This window comes from Anabrus simplex, chromosome 2 (genome assembly GCF_040414725.1).
Source record: "Anabrus simplex isolate iqAnaSimp1 chromosome 2, ASM4041472v1, whole genome shotgun sequence".
NCBI classification, from domain to species: domain Eukaryota; kingdom Metazoa; phylum Arthropoda; class Insecta; order Orthoptera; family Tettigoniidae; genus Anabrus; species Anabrus simplex.
Window position 1 is genome coordinate 734,370,008 of NC_090266.1, and position 17,956 is coordinate 734,387,963.

At 38.0% G+C, this 17,956-nt stretch overlaps 1 protein-coding gene across 4 annotated transcripts in view; it reads right to left on the bottom strand.

The window, feature by feature from the left end:
• Positions 1–17,956, bottom strand: part of LOC136864415 (uncharacterized) — a 312,192-nt gene that overhangs the window by 196,325 nt on the left and 97,911 nt on the right. For all 4 annotated transcript variants that reach the window (XM_067141385.2, XM_067141383.2, XM_067141384.2 and 1 more), the window contains 2 exons: positions 3,881–4,005; positions 3,636–3,755 (listed from right to left, as the gene is read on the bottom strand). In XM_067141385.2, coding sequence (XP_066997486.1) covers positions 3,636–3,749 — 114 coding nt within the window. In that variant the 5' untranslated portion in view covers positions 3,750–3,755; positions 3,881–4,005. The remainder of the gene's footprint in view (positions 1–3,635; positions 3,756–3,880; positions 4,006–17,956) is intronic.

The window sequence follows — 17,956 nt, forward strand, 5'->3', positions numbered from 1 at the left end:
TTTCTTTCCACTGAACCTTGCTAAAGTCAGTGATGAGCAAGGGGAAAGGTTCCATAAGGACTTATTAAAAGTGGAAAGGCGAACCAATGGAAAACAGTGTCCAACATGCTTACCAATTACTGCTGGCTACTGATCACAGATGTTTTGAGCCATCTTATAGGTGCAAGTCTTGGAGGAAAAAGTTTTAAAAAGGAAAGAATTTTTGCTGTATGAAGTCTTAATTGCAACATAAATACAATTTTAGAATACTTAATATATTTCTGTTGTTGTGCATTTTGAATTACCATATGTATGATTTAGGTTGAAATTACAAAAATATAATAAGAGAAAATAACAGAAAACCGCAAATGAACAACAGCGAACAATATAGCCTATACAGTATGTTGTGGGATATTCATCATGTCCTCTCAAAAAACTGTTAGATGATAGAGAATACGAGCTTTACGTTCAAAATCAGCATAATACCAATATAAATGGTCCGTTATTTGACATTATAAATTTTCCAGCTAGCTCATTCTTGGTTGCCAGCGTTTCGCCCTCGTGTGCTAGGGTGGGCTCATCAGTTGGTACCTAGCACACCTACCAATACGCTGGCTAGTGCATACCGTGGAGGCCACTGCGTAGGCTAACTGGAGCCACCGGCAGTGCCAATGCACTAAGAGACTTTGTCTCATCACTAAAAATTGATGCCTGCTTGGCCATCAGATGATATATTTAAAATTCAAGGAATACTACTGCACACAACATACTTTCTCTTAGGCATGCGCAGATATGGCAGCACACGAGGGCGAAACGCTGGCAACCAAGAATGAGCTAGCTGGAAAATTTATAATGTCCAATAACGGACCATTTATATTGGTATTATAAATTTGCTCATTCAGGACAAATATTTCAGATTCCCTAAGGGAATCCACATCTATATCATCAAAATCAGCATATGCGAATTAACTAAAATAGCATATTTTCATTTCTGAGAGCGAAGAAAGTTTAAATTTCTTGTTCTGTGTAATTAAATGTATGAAACAAAAAAGTGTTGAATAGGTGGACCTTTTCACTTGACAATCAGAATGTTTTAAGCAAGTCTCAGACCTATGAAATGGAGTCCCACTTCCTTTTGAAAGAAAAGGGACTCCTTGGAAACATGTTGGTGAACAAAATGGAATTCGATGGCGAGCTATCAATATTAATGGGGCATATGGAAGAAAGAAAGTAGAACTTGCTGAGTCAGCAAAGAGGACGAATCTGGATGGGACAGGAGTTAATTGGGTAAGGAGAGATAACGAGGAAGCGATGAGAGATTATTAATTGTTAAAATGGGAAGGGCAGAGTGTGGGGTAGGACTGTTCATCAGGAATACTACTGCACACAACATACTTTCTCTTAGGCATGCGTAGATATGGCAGTTTAAGGAATTAGGACGAGAATTGTCTCAGTAACAAAGATAGGATAGACATAATGGGAGATAACAATGCGAGAGTTGGAAACAGAACTGAAGGATATGGAAAGGTGATTGGTAAATATGGGAAAGATCTGGAAGCTAATAGGAATGGGTGGCATTTACCGGACTTCTGTGCTAGAATGAATTCTATTTAAAATTCAAGGAGAGGATGCTCCACCTGATCAACATAATATTCTTTAAAATTCAATTATATTTTACATTGAAAAACAGGACTAGTTTTTTTTTTTGTTAATTGTTTTAGGTCGCACCGACACAGATAGGCCTTATGGCGACGATGGAACAGGGAAGGGCTAGGAGTGGGAAGGAAGCGGCCGTGGCCTTAATTAAAGTACAGCCCCAGCATTTGTCTGGTGTGAAAATGGGAAACCACGGAAAACCATTATCGGGGCTGCCGACAGTGGGATTCGAACCTACTATCTCCCGAATACTGGACACTGGCCGCACTTAAGCGACTGCAGCTATCGAGCTCGGTAGTTTGTGTTTAAACTTCCAGAGACTGTACAGGCCAATTCTTGCATAGAACATACGTCCCAACAGTGCGCAGCAGAGGGATGGGGGAGATCTTAGCTGGGTTTGGCGAAGTTTGCGTTCCGGTTGCTTAATATCTTCATGTCTGTGGTGTTCTTGTTCGAAGTGTTGAACTGACCTCCACTATCTGTCTGTGGAGCGTGGCAATGTATGGAAGTGAAACATGGACGATAACTCACTCAGAAAGAGAGAGAATAGAAGCTTTTGAAATGTGGTTTTACAAAAGAATGCTGCAGGTGAGATGGATAGATTGAATCACAAATGAAGAGATACTGAATCGAATTGATGAGAGGAGATCGTTGTGGCTAAATTTGATGAGAAGAAGAGATAGAATGACAGGACACATCTTAAGACACCCAGGACTTGTGCAGTTGGTTTTTGAGGGAAGTGTACGGGGTAAGAACGGTATAGGGGTAGACCAAGGTATGAATATGACAAGCAGATTAGAGCAGATGTAGGATGCAGCATTTATGTAGAAATGAAAAGGTTAGCACAGTATAGGGTGGCATAGAGAGCAGCATCAAACCAGTCTATGGACTGATGACTCAAACAACAAACAACAACAACTGGGTTGGACTAGAGGGTCATTGGCTTTCGGAATTAACATATTTACCTCCACCAAGTTATGCTATTTGTTTTACGTCGCACTGACACAGATAGGTCATATGGCGACAATGGGATAGGAAAGGGCTAGGAGTGGGAAGGAAACGGCCGTGGCCTTAATTAAGGCACAGCCCGAGCATTGGCCTGGTTTGAAAATGGGAAACCACGGAAAACCATCTTCAGGGCTGCCAACAGTGGGGTTCAAACCCACTATCTCCTGGATGCAAGCTCACAGCTATGCGCTCCTAACCGCATGGCCAACTCACCCGGTAACAAGTTACGGTACATAACTTCACATTTGGACATGATAAAATGATTTAGGTCTATACTGAAGTTTTAACATATCGGATTTGTAAAAATCTGTAATAATAAGTACCGCTACCATACTGCCATAGCGTATGTGAAAAATCTGTAGAAACTATGGAAAATCCACAGAAGTTGGCATCTCTGTTACATTAACAGACACAAGTTTTCTGCAAAGACGTGAAACATAAAGGCTAAGACAAGGAAGGTGGCGGCCGTGGCCCAGCTATTTGCCTGGTGTACAGATGGGAAACATTGGAAAACCAACTGCAGGGCTGCCAATGGAAGAGGTCTGAACCCGTCATCTTCCGAACAAAAGATTTCACCTACCTAAATCAAACAGTGTAGTCAACTCGCTCTGCTTTTCACCTTCTCTTGTGGACTTTACTTATAGATGTCCCTGTATCATTAGAAAGCTCTGAAACTGCTTAAGACATGCAACATGGCCAACAGAGAAATTCTGATCATTTTCAATATCATTTTTTGAAGCTGATTTACATTCACCATTTCAAGGATTAAGTACAGGTGATGAGATTGGCTACCTATACAACCAGTTAAGTGATGTATTTTTACTTAATCTAGCTGCTGGAGACTACTACTAAACTACATTCATTATACGAATCAGAACACTTTCAGTTTGATTTTTAGTTAATTCTCTAAAAATAATTTTTAGTACTGTATACCTGGCTAGTATAAACAGCAGAAAATACTACCTAATTAATCTGATCATACAGTCTCTCACCTCTAACTCATCAGTTATAGAGATACCCAGAGAAGCTCCATAGTCAGGTACCATGACAGAACCTCCATGTTCCTCCAGACCAAGTATTGGAATATTGATAGTATTCATTTCCATTACCAGCTAAGAGATTACAAACATAAAAAACATAAAATAAATAATGTGTAAGAAAGCACAGATAAAATTCATAAAATTATATCAAAATCTGAAATAAGTATGATAAACTGGAGAAGAACATAGCTACTTACATTGTTAAGAAAATTAAAGAGAACAACAGTAGACTTAATTAGTCACATATTGCTTCAAGATGCTTTGGTTGTTCTCATGGCCCCTCAAGAAGTTTCCAATAATACATCCTGTGGTGATCTGCAGTCTGTAATTACAGAACATAACAAACTCAATTAAATATAAGCAATAAAGGATGGACTTACAGAGCTAGATTATCCCTTGGCATATACAAAAAAGAAGGTACGCACTAAAATACAATGATAACTGAAAATACTACCAATCAGCAACATGATAAGAGAGGCAATAAAAAGGAGGGAGCCAACTACCCAACTAACTAATATCCTCTGAGGATCAGTGGTAGAGTGTCAGCTAGAGATTTTGGGTTTGAACCCAGTAGAGGTGGTCAGATTTTTGAAGGGCGGAAAAAAGTCCATTCGCTACTTCATGTCGAACTATGCCGGCATGTAAAAGATTTCCATCGACACATTCGGTGTTTAACCTACAGAATTAATTGAAACTCGCACAGATAGCCAAACAGAGATCCAGTTTCCCTGCCAACTGCTAGAATAAAACAGAATGTAGCCATTGATGTGCAGGCAACCTAAATGGCATCATATAAAATGCCTGCAACACTGTAGCTGAGTCTACCACCACCACCACCACCACAACAACTTGAACAATTAAGTCTAACCAAGACTAGCAAACTCTCATAATCCAGAAGAGAGATCAATTATACAGAAAAAAGGGCCTCCATAATATACAACGGTATACATGATGTCTGGGGACTTCACATAAATACAATGAACAGGGAACATTTATAAGCCTACAGGCCAACACCAAAAATTTGTGAATAACTCAAGAAATCTTACAGATTCAAGAAACCCCTAAAACTCAAAGGCATATTTAATATTTCTATTCCAGCAGTAAAATTGACAGTCAAACCATACAAAGCCATATAAGGATATGAATAAAGACTTACACAAAACTTCAAGCAACATGGAATGGACACAATAAGTGCAGTTTCTAAATACTGATACTAGCTGAACAGAAAATTACAATACAAAACTATATCTATATATCTGTGCCCCATAGGTAAAGGGCACTATATCACAAATATGGAATTTGACAGGACAGCTAAAAAGAACGTTTTTTCAGTGTTTGTTTCACATGATTGTTTCTTTACGAAAAGCTTCATAAACCCCTTTTAAAACACAATTACTTTTTCATTTTATTTTTTTACTTTTTAATACCCACTTATGAAATTAAAGTGTTTATTTCATTTGTTTTCATAGTATAATGGACTTAGTGCCTTTTACCTTAAACTGGCTAGCTTGTATAGGAGATAATATTTTGCATCCTGGTAAAGAGCACAGCAAATATACTAAACACGTCAAAACCTCAATTTCATAAAAAAAATAAAAAGAAACAAATAAAAAGGAAAAGGGGGACATAGTGCTATTTACCTCCAGTCAATGGATATATAAAATCCATTAAGCTTTCTGTCCAGCTGTGGGTCTGTCTGAGGATTTTTACTAACTTTCCAATGAGCCGGATTTCAACATAGCTTACATATTACCTCTAGATTGTACCTTTTCCAAAAAAGGTTGATGAAAATTCTACAAATAACAACAAAAGCTTTGCATTTATCTCTTGCCGTTTTCCATTCTCCGTCCCCCCTCTCTCTGGGAACCGTAAACTTTCACCCCGTTCTTGTTTTATAGCAATACAATGGAACCCAGCATTGCCAAATGTATTGAGATGGGGTGTCCTTCACTTGTTCAGACAGTCCCTAAAGCTGGCTGTTAAAAGTGTCATCATAGTAGCATTGTAATCCTTGTTTTAGTACGTGGCACTTGGGTATTGTTACTTAGAGAAGGGGATGAAGAGAGGTCATTTTGTTCTGAGGCATACTGTATCTCTTTCCTGAAACATGAGTGCTCTAGCCGAAGCAAGTAATTTGGGACCTAGCCATATTCATTCTCGTTGCTGTATTGATGTCAACTGTGTTTCCGAGGCTGTAATTCTTATTCTTTTCCACTGTAGTTAAATACTTAATACGACCAGAACTGAAAGTCGACTCTCTATATTATTCAATCTCTTGGCTACATTCTGCTGAAGAGGATGTTGTCAAATAAATCCAAAATTGAAGGTTGACGCTTCATTAATCATTCACTTAGCAACACTCCTTTCAAGAGGTATGACGGCATTTATTCTGGAAGCACTTCCTCTTGTCATAGAAAGGCTTGACGACGACGACGACAACAACAACAACAACAACATAAATACATACAAAGCCATATAAGGATATGAATAAAGACTTACACAAAACTTCAAGCAACAACAACAACAACAACAACAACAACAACAACAACAACAACAACAACAACAACAACAACAACAACAAAGGCTGACAAGCTAGCTTGCACCACAAAATACAAATTTCATGTTTCTGTATTGTCAGCTAAACTAATAAAACACTATAACAATGATTTATATTAAATAGTATCCTCCTTATTTTCGCCAACGGCCGTAGCCGTGTTGAAACACCGGATCTCGTGAGATCTCCGAAGTTAAGCAACATTGGGCGTGGTCAGGAGTTGGATGGGTTGCCACGCGCTGTTGGTGTGGGGTAAGAGAATGGAGGAGCGTAAAGGAACTGGCCACCCTACCGCACGTAAACTCCGGCTCAGGAACACCTCTGCGGAGGTTCAGACCTGCCTTCAGGCAGAATAACCCTTACCTACCTACCTACCTCCTTATTTAATACATTACGGTACAATGTGAATTTAAAAAACTTAAATTTCACATTTGTCACATCTATACATATTTTGATCCTAATTGGATCATCTTCAGTAGATTGCTAAAAGTTGACATATATCATAGTTAAAACCATTTGAAATTTAAGAAAGGAGGATGATGTTAATGTTAAAATATTCATATTAAGAAAAAGTTCATGCTCTTAACGAGTCATGTTAAAATCCTCAGTGTGTACTGTTATCCACTTGTCATAATATCCTCTTGATGTTTCATTACTTAAAAATCTGCTAATTGGTCTAGGCAGTATCTGATTTTTAATCAATATTTCATGATTTGGTTTGCTGCCAATAAGAATTCCCATAATTACATATGTCTCAGTGATATAATTGCCTTCTTCGCCCAGTTGAATGATACCATGAAACACTGATTGTCTGTCTGTTAGGTCGTCAGCCCAGAGGCTGGTTGGATCCCCAAATAGCACAACCAAAGGCTATGCAGTTATAGGGAAAGCACAAAAACCAATGGCAGTACCAAAATGAGGCATACTAGGCAAGACAAGGAATGAGGTAGTTTGCCATTGCTTTCCTCACTGGGCCAGACAGTGCTATTGTAGCACAACTAACCCTATGAGCAACACCTTTCATGACGCTCAGAAACACTGGTTATACTCTGAATGTCATTACTCACCACCACCCACACCCAAGCAGCTTCCATATTGTCACAGCCATAGATGAGACTGGGATTTCGGTGGAAGCTACACTTTGCTCTGGCCTGTGCACTAATTAATTATCAGAAACCACCTAGTCTAATTAGCAGATTTTTAAGTAATTAAACATCAAGAGAATATTATGAGAAGTTGATAACAGTGCACACTGAAGATTTTAAGACGACTTATTAGAGCATGAACTTTTTCTTAATAAGAACATTTTAACATTCACATCATCATTCTTTCTTCAATTTACCGGGCGAGTTGGCCGTGCGCATACAGGCGCGCGGCTGTGAGCTTGTATCTGGGAGATCGTGGGTTTGAGCCCCACGGTCGGCAGCCCTGAAGATGGTTTTCCGTGGTTTCCCATTTTCACACCAGGCAAATGCTGGGGCTGTACCTTAATTAAGGCCATGGCCGCTTCCTTCCAACTCCTAGGCCTTTCCTGTCCCATCGTCGCCATAAGACCTATCTGTGTTGGTGCGACGTAAAGCAACTAGCAAAAAAAAAAAAAAAAAAAAAAAAAAAAAAAAAAAAAAAAAAAAAACAAACTTCAATTTTTAAATGTTTTTAACTATTATATATGTCAATTTGTAACAATCTACTGAAAGTGATCCAATTAGGATTGAAACATGCATAGATCTGACAAATATGAAATTTAAGTTTTTAAATTCATATTATACCATAACTAGCAATTACTCGCCGCTTCGCTCGCGTGGATTTCGTAATTTGATCAAAGTAATCATTCCTTGGCATTGAACTACGACATTATCTGAAAATTGCTAAAGTATAAAACTCACCCAAAAATTGGGTTTCATATACCCCGGAAATACTTTGTAAACCATGTTTGTGGTATTACATTTTGCGACTAAGACGACCACGCGACATAGAACGTGTACATGTGAGAAACAGTCTTCTCTCAAGTCGAAAAAATAAATACATGTTTCTTTATTTTCAAAGGATATTCCAAATACCTATTCCCACATCTGTAACATTTTCAGTTTTTGAGATATACATAAGTATCCCCATAAAAAGAATTCAACTCCTCGATCAGTCCTTACCCCACCCCAACCCCATTTAAGTGTATTTTCCAAAAACCAAAATACATGTTTATTTCTTTTTAAAGGAGATTCCAAACACCAATTTTTACGTCTGAAACATCTTCAGTTTTTAAGATATAAGTATCCCCAGAAAAATAATTCAACTATTTTTCACTTCTTTTCACCCCCCCCCCCCCCCCCGGTTAAGTGCCTTCTCTGAAAACAATAATACCAAGTTTCTTGTCTCTAACATGTTAAGTTTTTGACATATAATGTAGATATACCGGTATTCATTTTAAAATTTCACCCGCTTTTCCAATTCCCTTCAGCCCCTTAACTGGATTTTCTGGAAACAAAAAAATATGTGTTTCATTATTCTTAAAGGAGATTCCAAACACCAGTTTTCATATCTGTAACACCTTCAGTTCTTGAAATAAATGTATACTCATAAAAATAATTCAACTTCTTCTCCGTCAGTTCTTTCCATCCCTCTCCCGCCTTAAGTGGCCTTTCCAAAAACAAAAAATATGCGTTTCTTTATTTTGAAAGGAAATTCAAAATACCAACTTCCACATCTGTAACAGCTTCAGTTTTTAAGATAAAGTATCCTCATAAACGTATTTCAACTCCTTATTTACTTCTTTTCAACCCCACACCCCTTACGTTGATTCTCGGAAAAAACCAAAAACAAATGCATGTTTCTTTATTTTTAAAGGAGATTCCAAATACTAATTTTCACATCTGTAACATCCTCATTTTTTAAGATATAAGTATCCTCATAAATGTAATTCAACTCCTTTTTCATCCCCCACTTCCTGCCCATTAAGTTGATTTCCCCTCCTCAAACGTGCGTTTCTTTTTTTTTTTTAAGGAGATTCCAAATACCAATTTTCACGTCTTTAACATCTTTAGTTTTCAGATATAATTATCCTCATACAAAGAATACAACTAATTTTTCAATTCATTCACCCCCCTTAAGTGGATTTTCCGAAGACAAAATAACATGCGTTTCTTTACTTTGAAAGAAGATTCCAAATACAAATGTCCATGTCTCTAACAACTTCAGTTTTTGAGATATAAGTATCCTCATAAAAAGAATTCAAATCATTTTTCACCCCAGCCTGTTAAGTTGATACTCCCCCTAAAAAAAAAAAAAAAAAAAAAAACACGTGTTTCTCTATTTTTAGCCGGGCTGAGTGGCTCAGACGGTTGAGGCGTACGCCTTCTGACCCAAACTTGGCAGGTTCGATCCTGGCCAAGACCGGTGACATTGAAATACGTCAGCCTTGTGTCGGTAGATTTACTGGCACGTAAATGAACTACTGCGGAAATAAATTTCGGCACCTCAGCGTCTCCGAAAACTGTCAAAGTAGTTAGTGTGACGTAAAGCAAATAACATTATTATTTATTCTTTATTTTTAAAGGAGATTCCAAATACTAATTTTCACGTCTGTAACATCTTTAGTTTTTGAGATATAAGTATCCTCATGAAAAGAATTCAATTCCTTTTTCACTCCACCCCTGCCCATTAAGTTGGTTTCACCTCACCCAAAGAAAAAATTTGTGTTTCTTTATTTTTCAAGGAGATTGCAAATACAAATTTCCACATCTGTAACCTTCAGTTTTGAGATATAATTTACTCCAGAAAAAGAATTCCATTCTTTTTTTCACTTCCTTTCACACTCCCCACTTAAGTGAATTTTCCAAAAATAAACAGTACCCATTTCTTTAAAATAGTTTCCAAATACGAATTATCAGAACTGTAACATCTTCAGTTTTTGAGATATATGTATCCTCATAAAAGAAATTCATCTCCGTTTTCATCCCCCTCCCCTACCAAGTTGATTGCCCCCAAATAAAATGCGTTTTTCTTCATTTTTAAAGGAGATTCCAAATACCAGTTTTCACATTTGTAACATCTTTTTCTTTTTTTGTATACATATATGTATTATATATTCATACAAATAATTCAACTAAGTTTTTAATTTTTTCATGTGCCCCCCCCCCCCCCCGTTAAGGGTTTCCTTATTTTTAAAGGAGATTCCAAACACCAATTTTCACGTCTGCAACATGTTAAGTTTTTGAGATATACTGTGCATATGCTAATTATAAATATTCATCCCCTTTTTCAGTTTCCCTTCAGTGGATTTTCCAAAAAAAATATTTATGTTTCTTTACTTTTACAGGAAATTCCAAATACCAGTTTTCAAATCCGTAATATGTTACCTGTCTGAGATAATTTGCAGATACAGTCTTCATTGGATTATCCAAAAACACAAAAATATGTGTTTCTTTATTTTCAAAGGAGATTCCAAATACCAATTTTCATGTCTGTAACATCTTCGGTTTTTGAGATATACGTCTCCTCATAAAAGGTGTTCAACCCCTTTTACCCCATTTTCACCCACCCCCCACACACACACCCAAATGGGATTTTTCCAAAAACAAAAAAATATTTGTTTATTTTTAAAGGGGACTCAAAATACCAATTTTTATGTCTGTAAACTTTTATGTTTTTGAGATATAGATATCCTCATTTTAAAAATTCACCCCCGTAGCACCAGAATATCAAAAAATCCTCCCTTAGTGAGTACCTACACCCTAATATAAATGTATCCCCAAAATTTCATTTCTTTATGTCCAGTAGTTTTTTTTTTTTTTTTTGCTAGGGGCTTTACGTCGCATCGACACATATAGGTCTTATGGCGACGATGGGATAGGAAAGGCCTAGGAGTTGGAAAGAAGCGGCCGTGGCCTTAATTATGGTACAGCCTGATGTGAAAATGGGAAACCACGGAAAACCATTTTCAGGGCTGCCAATAGTGGGATTCGAACCTACTATCTCCCGGATGCAAGCTCACAGCCGCGCACCTCTACACGCACGGCCAACTCGCCCGGTGTGTCCAGTAGTTTTGGCTCAGCGATGATGAATCAGTCAGTCAGTCAGGACATGCTATTTTATATATATAGATGTATTGAATAAGTTGCTGGTATTCCTCAACACTATTTCTGCCATCAGTGTTGATATTAACTTAACCTTGATCGGTCTCCTACCCTTCACTTTCCCCACTCTGTATACATCGTTCATGTCTACCTCACTGAAGTTTATCTTCATTTTACTTTGTATTACTTCTACCACTTTAGGTACTATTTCCACCTTGCTTTCGTTGTCTCCTTCCGGCACGCCATAAATAAAAATCTTTTTCCTCCTGAGCTCTTGGTTAGTCCTGTTTTCAGACCACTTTACTTGCATCAGTTCCACCTCTAAATCCCCGACTTTGGTCTTCAGTCGTTCTACTTCCTCCGTGTTATGAGCCACTCTCTCTTTTATCACATTCATCTCCTCTTTAACACACTGTTTTAACTCTTGTATTTCCTTATTTATTTCCTTGGCTTGTTCTCTAATTAGGTCTCTTGTTTGCTCATCCTGACATGCTTCTTTGATCAGTTCCTTAATCATTTCGAATTCTTCCCATCCGATTGCACCAACTGGTCCAGGCCCCGGGTTTAGCTCAACTCCACCTATTTCCAATAAGGTTGCTATTACTGCGGCTACCAACAAGGTTACCAATACACCCATTTGCTGCCCATTTTTCATCTCTCCTCTCACTTTTTCACATTTCACTCCTCCATTCCACCTTCCTATAGCTGCCCTGTACTGCACTAGTGAATCGCCCATATTCAGCACTCTACTCAGCACATCCGCTCACTCCACTGTCTCACTCACGACTGATTGAATAAGGAGGATACTATTTAATAATAAATCATTGTTATAGCGATTTAAGGATTATTAGTAAGCTAGCTTGCACTTTTACATAAATGTTGATTTGATTAGAGCCACAGGACATTTAGCCTGAATTTCAGGGATGTCTTTTCACTTCAAAAATTTCACAAGCATTGACCAGAATTCAGATGATCACAAATGCATTGGTAAGAAGCCACTGACATTGCCACTCGGTTATAACGTTCACCGCAGGACATAAGACAAAACCATAACCATATTATATTATATTGGTATGTTTGAAGAATGGTCATTTAATGCACTATCCCCAGAGATATACATTCTTCTAAAGACTAAGTTTGTGATTAAATACGATTTTTCAAACAGCCAGACTTATTTTTGCCCATCCCCATGTAGCAATACCATATTACAGCACTGATTTGGCTAGTGTAAGCAGGCTGTTGCTTACACATGAGCAGTATATGCAAGCATAAGCAGGAAAAAGTTTTAAAATATATATTCTATTGGAAGTCACAAAGATGCGTAACAAATTCATTACTGATTTTTGCCAAGAAAAAATGACCTCTCTGAAGTGCTTTCAACCATTTGGGAATGAATGCCCTCACAAACTGTCAAGTCAGATTAGGAACTTAGATTCTTAGGAAATTACTTCTTAAAGGAAGTGGATGAATAATCAAAAATGAAAGAAAAAACTCCATGGTGCTACAGCCCTGGTGGGTTTTGGCCTACCAAGTAACAGCTGCTCAGTCTGAAGGGCTGCTAATTGAGGAGTGTTTCTTCAAAACTCAATAAATGCAAAAATTTTCAAAATTGAGTTATGCATGGTAATGTTATCAGTTTGACCCTGCTCACCATCCTGCGCAATTATCTTTTGCATAAGTCAATATTTGCCGTGTACAGAAGTGGTTGAAATCACTAGGTTTTTGCAAAAGTCGATATATGCTCTCGGAAAGTTAAAGCAAAACTCGATAAATGCAGTTAACTATTAATCACGTGGCATTCTCATAGATAATCGGAAGTGTTATTCTGTGGAACAATGGAACGCCAGACTCTGTTATTGAAAGGATGTATTCTTGGAACTGCATGCCACATGTTCCCGCAATTAGCCCTCACTGTCTTCGACAAATTGAAGTTCACTTCTTGAAAAGTTTTAAACAAGTTACTGTGTGAGGAACTATTTCACTCTACAACAATATGAATAATGAATCTGAAGATTCTGAAACTGGCGTGCTGGTTCAGGAATGTGTCGGTGGAAGAGTCTAGATACAAGAAGAGAGTACCTGGAAAGCTGGCTAGAACTAAAAAAGAAACCTATATTAAATGCATTCATGGACTCAAAAGACTTGCCCACATGTACAGAAACTAAATAATAATGTTATTTGTTTTACGTCCCACTAACTACTTTTAAAGGTCTTCGGAGACACAGAAACTAAAAGGATGAAACAATGCAAAGCTGCTGAACTCTGCTCTGAAGATATCACCGAACTCCATCATCATTTGACTTCTTGCTTGTTGCTTAAAGGGGCCTAACATCGAGTCCATCGGCCCATGTGACTTCATTAAGCAAGACCAATCAAGACAAGTTTCTATTGAAGTATATGCATATTTCCACACCTCAGCGCAGGGTAGTAAACACTGAAAATACTAGGAAGAAGAAAACTGTTTCTATGAAGTACAGCATCAGGAAGAAAACTGGTGAAACACTTCCTGTCTGTGCTGTAACTTTTCAAGAAATTTCTAGCATGTCAAAGGACAGAATATCTTATCTGGCTAATGGGTTTCATCATACTGGGAAGTTACATAAGGAAAATCGAGGTGGCGACAGAACAGGCAAGGAACACAAGGACATAACGGTTGCTATTAAGAATCACATCAAAAGGTATAAATGCAGACAGAGCCATCATGGCAGAGGAAAGTCTAAGAGAGGATATTTACCATCATATCTCTCAGTCAATAAGATGTGGAATACATTCTGTGAAGAAAGGAAAAGTTCTGGATTGAAACTGTGCTCGCTGTCAAAATACAAGTATAAATTCTGTACGTGTTTCAATCTGTCATTCAAAACTCCTCACACTGATACCTGCTCTACTTGTAAAATTAGTCTGATGAAAATAAGGACAGAAACATACCTAGAGAAGAAGAATGAACTAAGGACAAGTTATATATTGCATAAACTTTGTGCAAAGCTGTTTTATCAAATAATGAAAGAAGAAAACCCAGGTGTCATCAAGATATGTTTCGACATGCAACAGAATCAACCACTTCCGAAGTTATTAGTGAGCGAGGTTTTCTCTGCTAGACAAGTGTGATTATAAAATCTCTGCATCAAGATTCACTCAAAGGAACAGAGGAAGGAAGACATATTTTTCTATACTTGGCTAGAAACAGCAGCTTAGAAAAGTATAGAAACATTTAGTAAAGTAATGACCTGCAATCATTATTTGTTCTTACTTGTTCATAACCTCACCAATCCACAATCATAGACAGGTATATGCTAAGTAAACAACATCGTTAGATGGGAATTTGCCTACTTGCCTATTTTATTCCTGCATTCAGAAACGTAGGCTTTTGAGATATAAATCCATTTTACAGTCTTTTTAGCTATATTTTGTTGGTTTTATTGTGCCTATAAATGCCTATTTCAGGGGTTTGTGCCTATTTGGAGTATAATTGCCTATTTGATGCCTTTTGACTGTATTTTAAAAAAGCCGATTTTCTTCCAGTGCATTATATTGTAGCTAGTGTGCTCGATAGAATTATCTTCTCTTTTCTCAATATCTATTTACCCCATGTACAAAAATGAAAATTCTCAGAAGTCACCAGAAATAGTTCTAGGGAAATTTCCATCAGGAGAAATAAGGAACAATTTGACTTCAAAGCCTTCAACCCCTCCAACCGCCTAAGACATATGCGAGAACCAGTCAACGTTGAACTATGTTGCACAACCCTGTTGCCCTGTACCGCCCTTTCGATGTGAACTGATGTACGCATACGCTTTATGTTCAGAATGTGTTGTGATTTATTGTGAAGACGAAGAAGAAGTAGAAGAAGACGAAGAAGAGTGTCTGCGGCAATGCCCAAAGAAAAAATCGAAGTCCTACTGGCTGAAGCAGTGGATCACAGGGGATCCCAATTTCACTATGGATGGAACGACAGCCTGTCAAGCTTGCTGTAAAGAAGTAAGTTCGTTTGTTCCTTTTACCTTTTTTGTGACTGAGAACTATGATCGCATTTCATTGTAGCATATATAGGCCTATTAATTTATGTATTGTGGCAATTTTTTTTTTTTTTGTTGCAATGCTGTATTAGTCTTGGACTTTCAATAATTTATATTGCTAAAATGTAAATAATCATTAAATTACTGAACGAGGAGTTAGAACGCCGGTGGTCTCTTGTCACAGAATGGATGAAAATTAAATCGGTATTTTGAACTAAGATTTATTTCCTGTGAAAATCGAGATTTACAACTGTAAAGCAATTTTTAAAACTCCCTTTAAAATATTGTGAATTCTATTACACTTCCACTAAGCCTTCGCAAAACACAGGTTGCAGATCCAATGTAGCCCGGCTGGGAAGATGCCAGAGCGTGTTTTACAAGGTTGCCAAGACTATCTTTACAAGACCAGGCCAGCAAAAACGACTGTTGGTCTGGATTAGTGAGGTCCAGTTAGTAACCGTTGTGTTTTGGAGGGGGGGGGGGGGTTTGTTGCTATTGGCTTTACGTCGCACCGACACAGATAGGTCTTATGGCGATGATGGGACAGGAAAGGGCTAGGACTGGGAAGGAAGCGGCCGTGGCCTCAATTAAGGTACAGCCCCAGCATTTGCATGGTGTGAAAATGGGAAACCACGGAAAACCATCTTCAGGGCTGCCGACAGTGGGGTTCGAACCCACTATCTCCCGAATACTGGATACTGGCCGCACTTAAGCGACTGCAGCTATGGAGCTTGGTGGAGGGAGAAGTAAAGAGAGTCTGAGGGGTGTAAGCTCCCAGGTTAACAAGCCTCTAGCAGCCCCTGTAGAGTCTTGCTAAATTGTGACAAAAATAAGTTTATGGGCGCATGTCACCACAATTTCAAATTACGCGGTTTTTAATTTTCAACGAGGGTGGTGGTCTTGTGGACACACATAATGCAGGATCTATTGCAGGCAACAGAATATGGTCTTCATGACAGCTGAGCCAGGTTACCATAGCTGGCAAATAGCGACAAATACAATGTTCACAAATCTGAGATTTATAGTGCCTCCGTTTTCATTATTCTATACAAGTAAGAATACTGCTAGGGCCAACTTGGTGGGTCCTTGGCAAGCATAAAGGACGTATCTCTCCTCTACGCTACTTCGGTGTCATTTCACACCTTTTTAATTATATTTTTCACCTGGTGAAATCAACACAATACTGCCAAATTATAACTGAAAATCCTTGAGGAGATATTTCCATGTAAATTACTAATTCCTTTGTACCTATTTTAAAGTTTTGTACTTCCAGAAACATCATCTCTAATAGTCCTTTTTTTATGAAACAAATGCATGATATATACTAAGCGTTACTGCCAATTAGCATAACTGTAGAAATTTAAGATACGCTGTAAGGACAATGTAATTTATGTCAATTTTATTATTTTTTGGATCAAATGTGAGATAAATACCACATAGATCAACTTATAAATACTGTGATCCATCTGATATGAGTACAGAAATCTGTATCAACGCAGCCTTTCTACCAGACCACTTTGGGCAGTGACCAACAACCATTTTCTTCAGACCTATGCACTGCAATGTAGGGAGCTAACATGCCCCTGCATAATCCGGAGCATCTTCAAATTTCAACAAGCTGCCGGGAGCAGTCACCAAGTTGGAGAAGAGTGGCATGCCCCTGGTGGAGTCATTTAGGATTGTGGAAGAAGTCAGGGGAAGTTTTGACCGAATCTCTGGGAAAGCAGCCACAGTTGTCAGTGCAATAAAACCACATGAAGTGACTTCATTGAAGCTTTGTCCAATCACTTCATGTGATGTTGAGAGATCTTTCTCTCAGTACAAAAGCATTATACATGAGATGAGAACTGCCATACATCCATTTGGAAAAATGAATTTAAAATTAAGAACCAGCATAGTCACATGTGCCACAGAAAGGAAGCAGTTTCGACACTGCTGAGTCATGAATATTCCACTCGGGGAAGTACGGGAACTCATGGATCGCTCAATGAGGATCTTGAATTCAAGCATGAGATTCCAATGAACGAATCACAATTCATAATTTTATTCAGTGGGAAGGAATCACGAGTGCCAACATGATTTTAAGAGTATAAAAGTGTACATATTTTCATAATGTGTACTTTATTAATGCATAGAAAGACAATCAAAAGTTTACAAAATTATTGGATGAATTTTATCTGCTTCGTGGGGTTAATAAATTATGTTGATATCTGAGTAACGGAAGATAATAATGTAACTTGCAAGGGGAATCCCTAACTTAAGGCAACTGTAGCATCACTAAGTCGAGCCACACTTACTCTGATAGCTAAGCTAAACGTGTGTAGACATGTTGAATTTTCCTCCAGGAGGAGCATGTGAATTTAGGTAGTGAGAACTGTGAGGTTCCTTACCGTAAGACTAGAACTGGTTAAATATACTAGCTAGTGTTGTTTCAAACTATAGAACAGTTGTAGTGAATTATTAGTGCAATCACAATCATGGAAGGACTTAACCTGCAGAGGTTACATGATGGCAGACCAGAGGCTTTTGACAGTAATTTAAGGAAAGCAATTGTACACTACTTATGGTGTCTAGGGACCATTATTTTACAGAGTATGTCAGTTGGGAGTTCTTTAATATGCACAGGGACTGTTT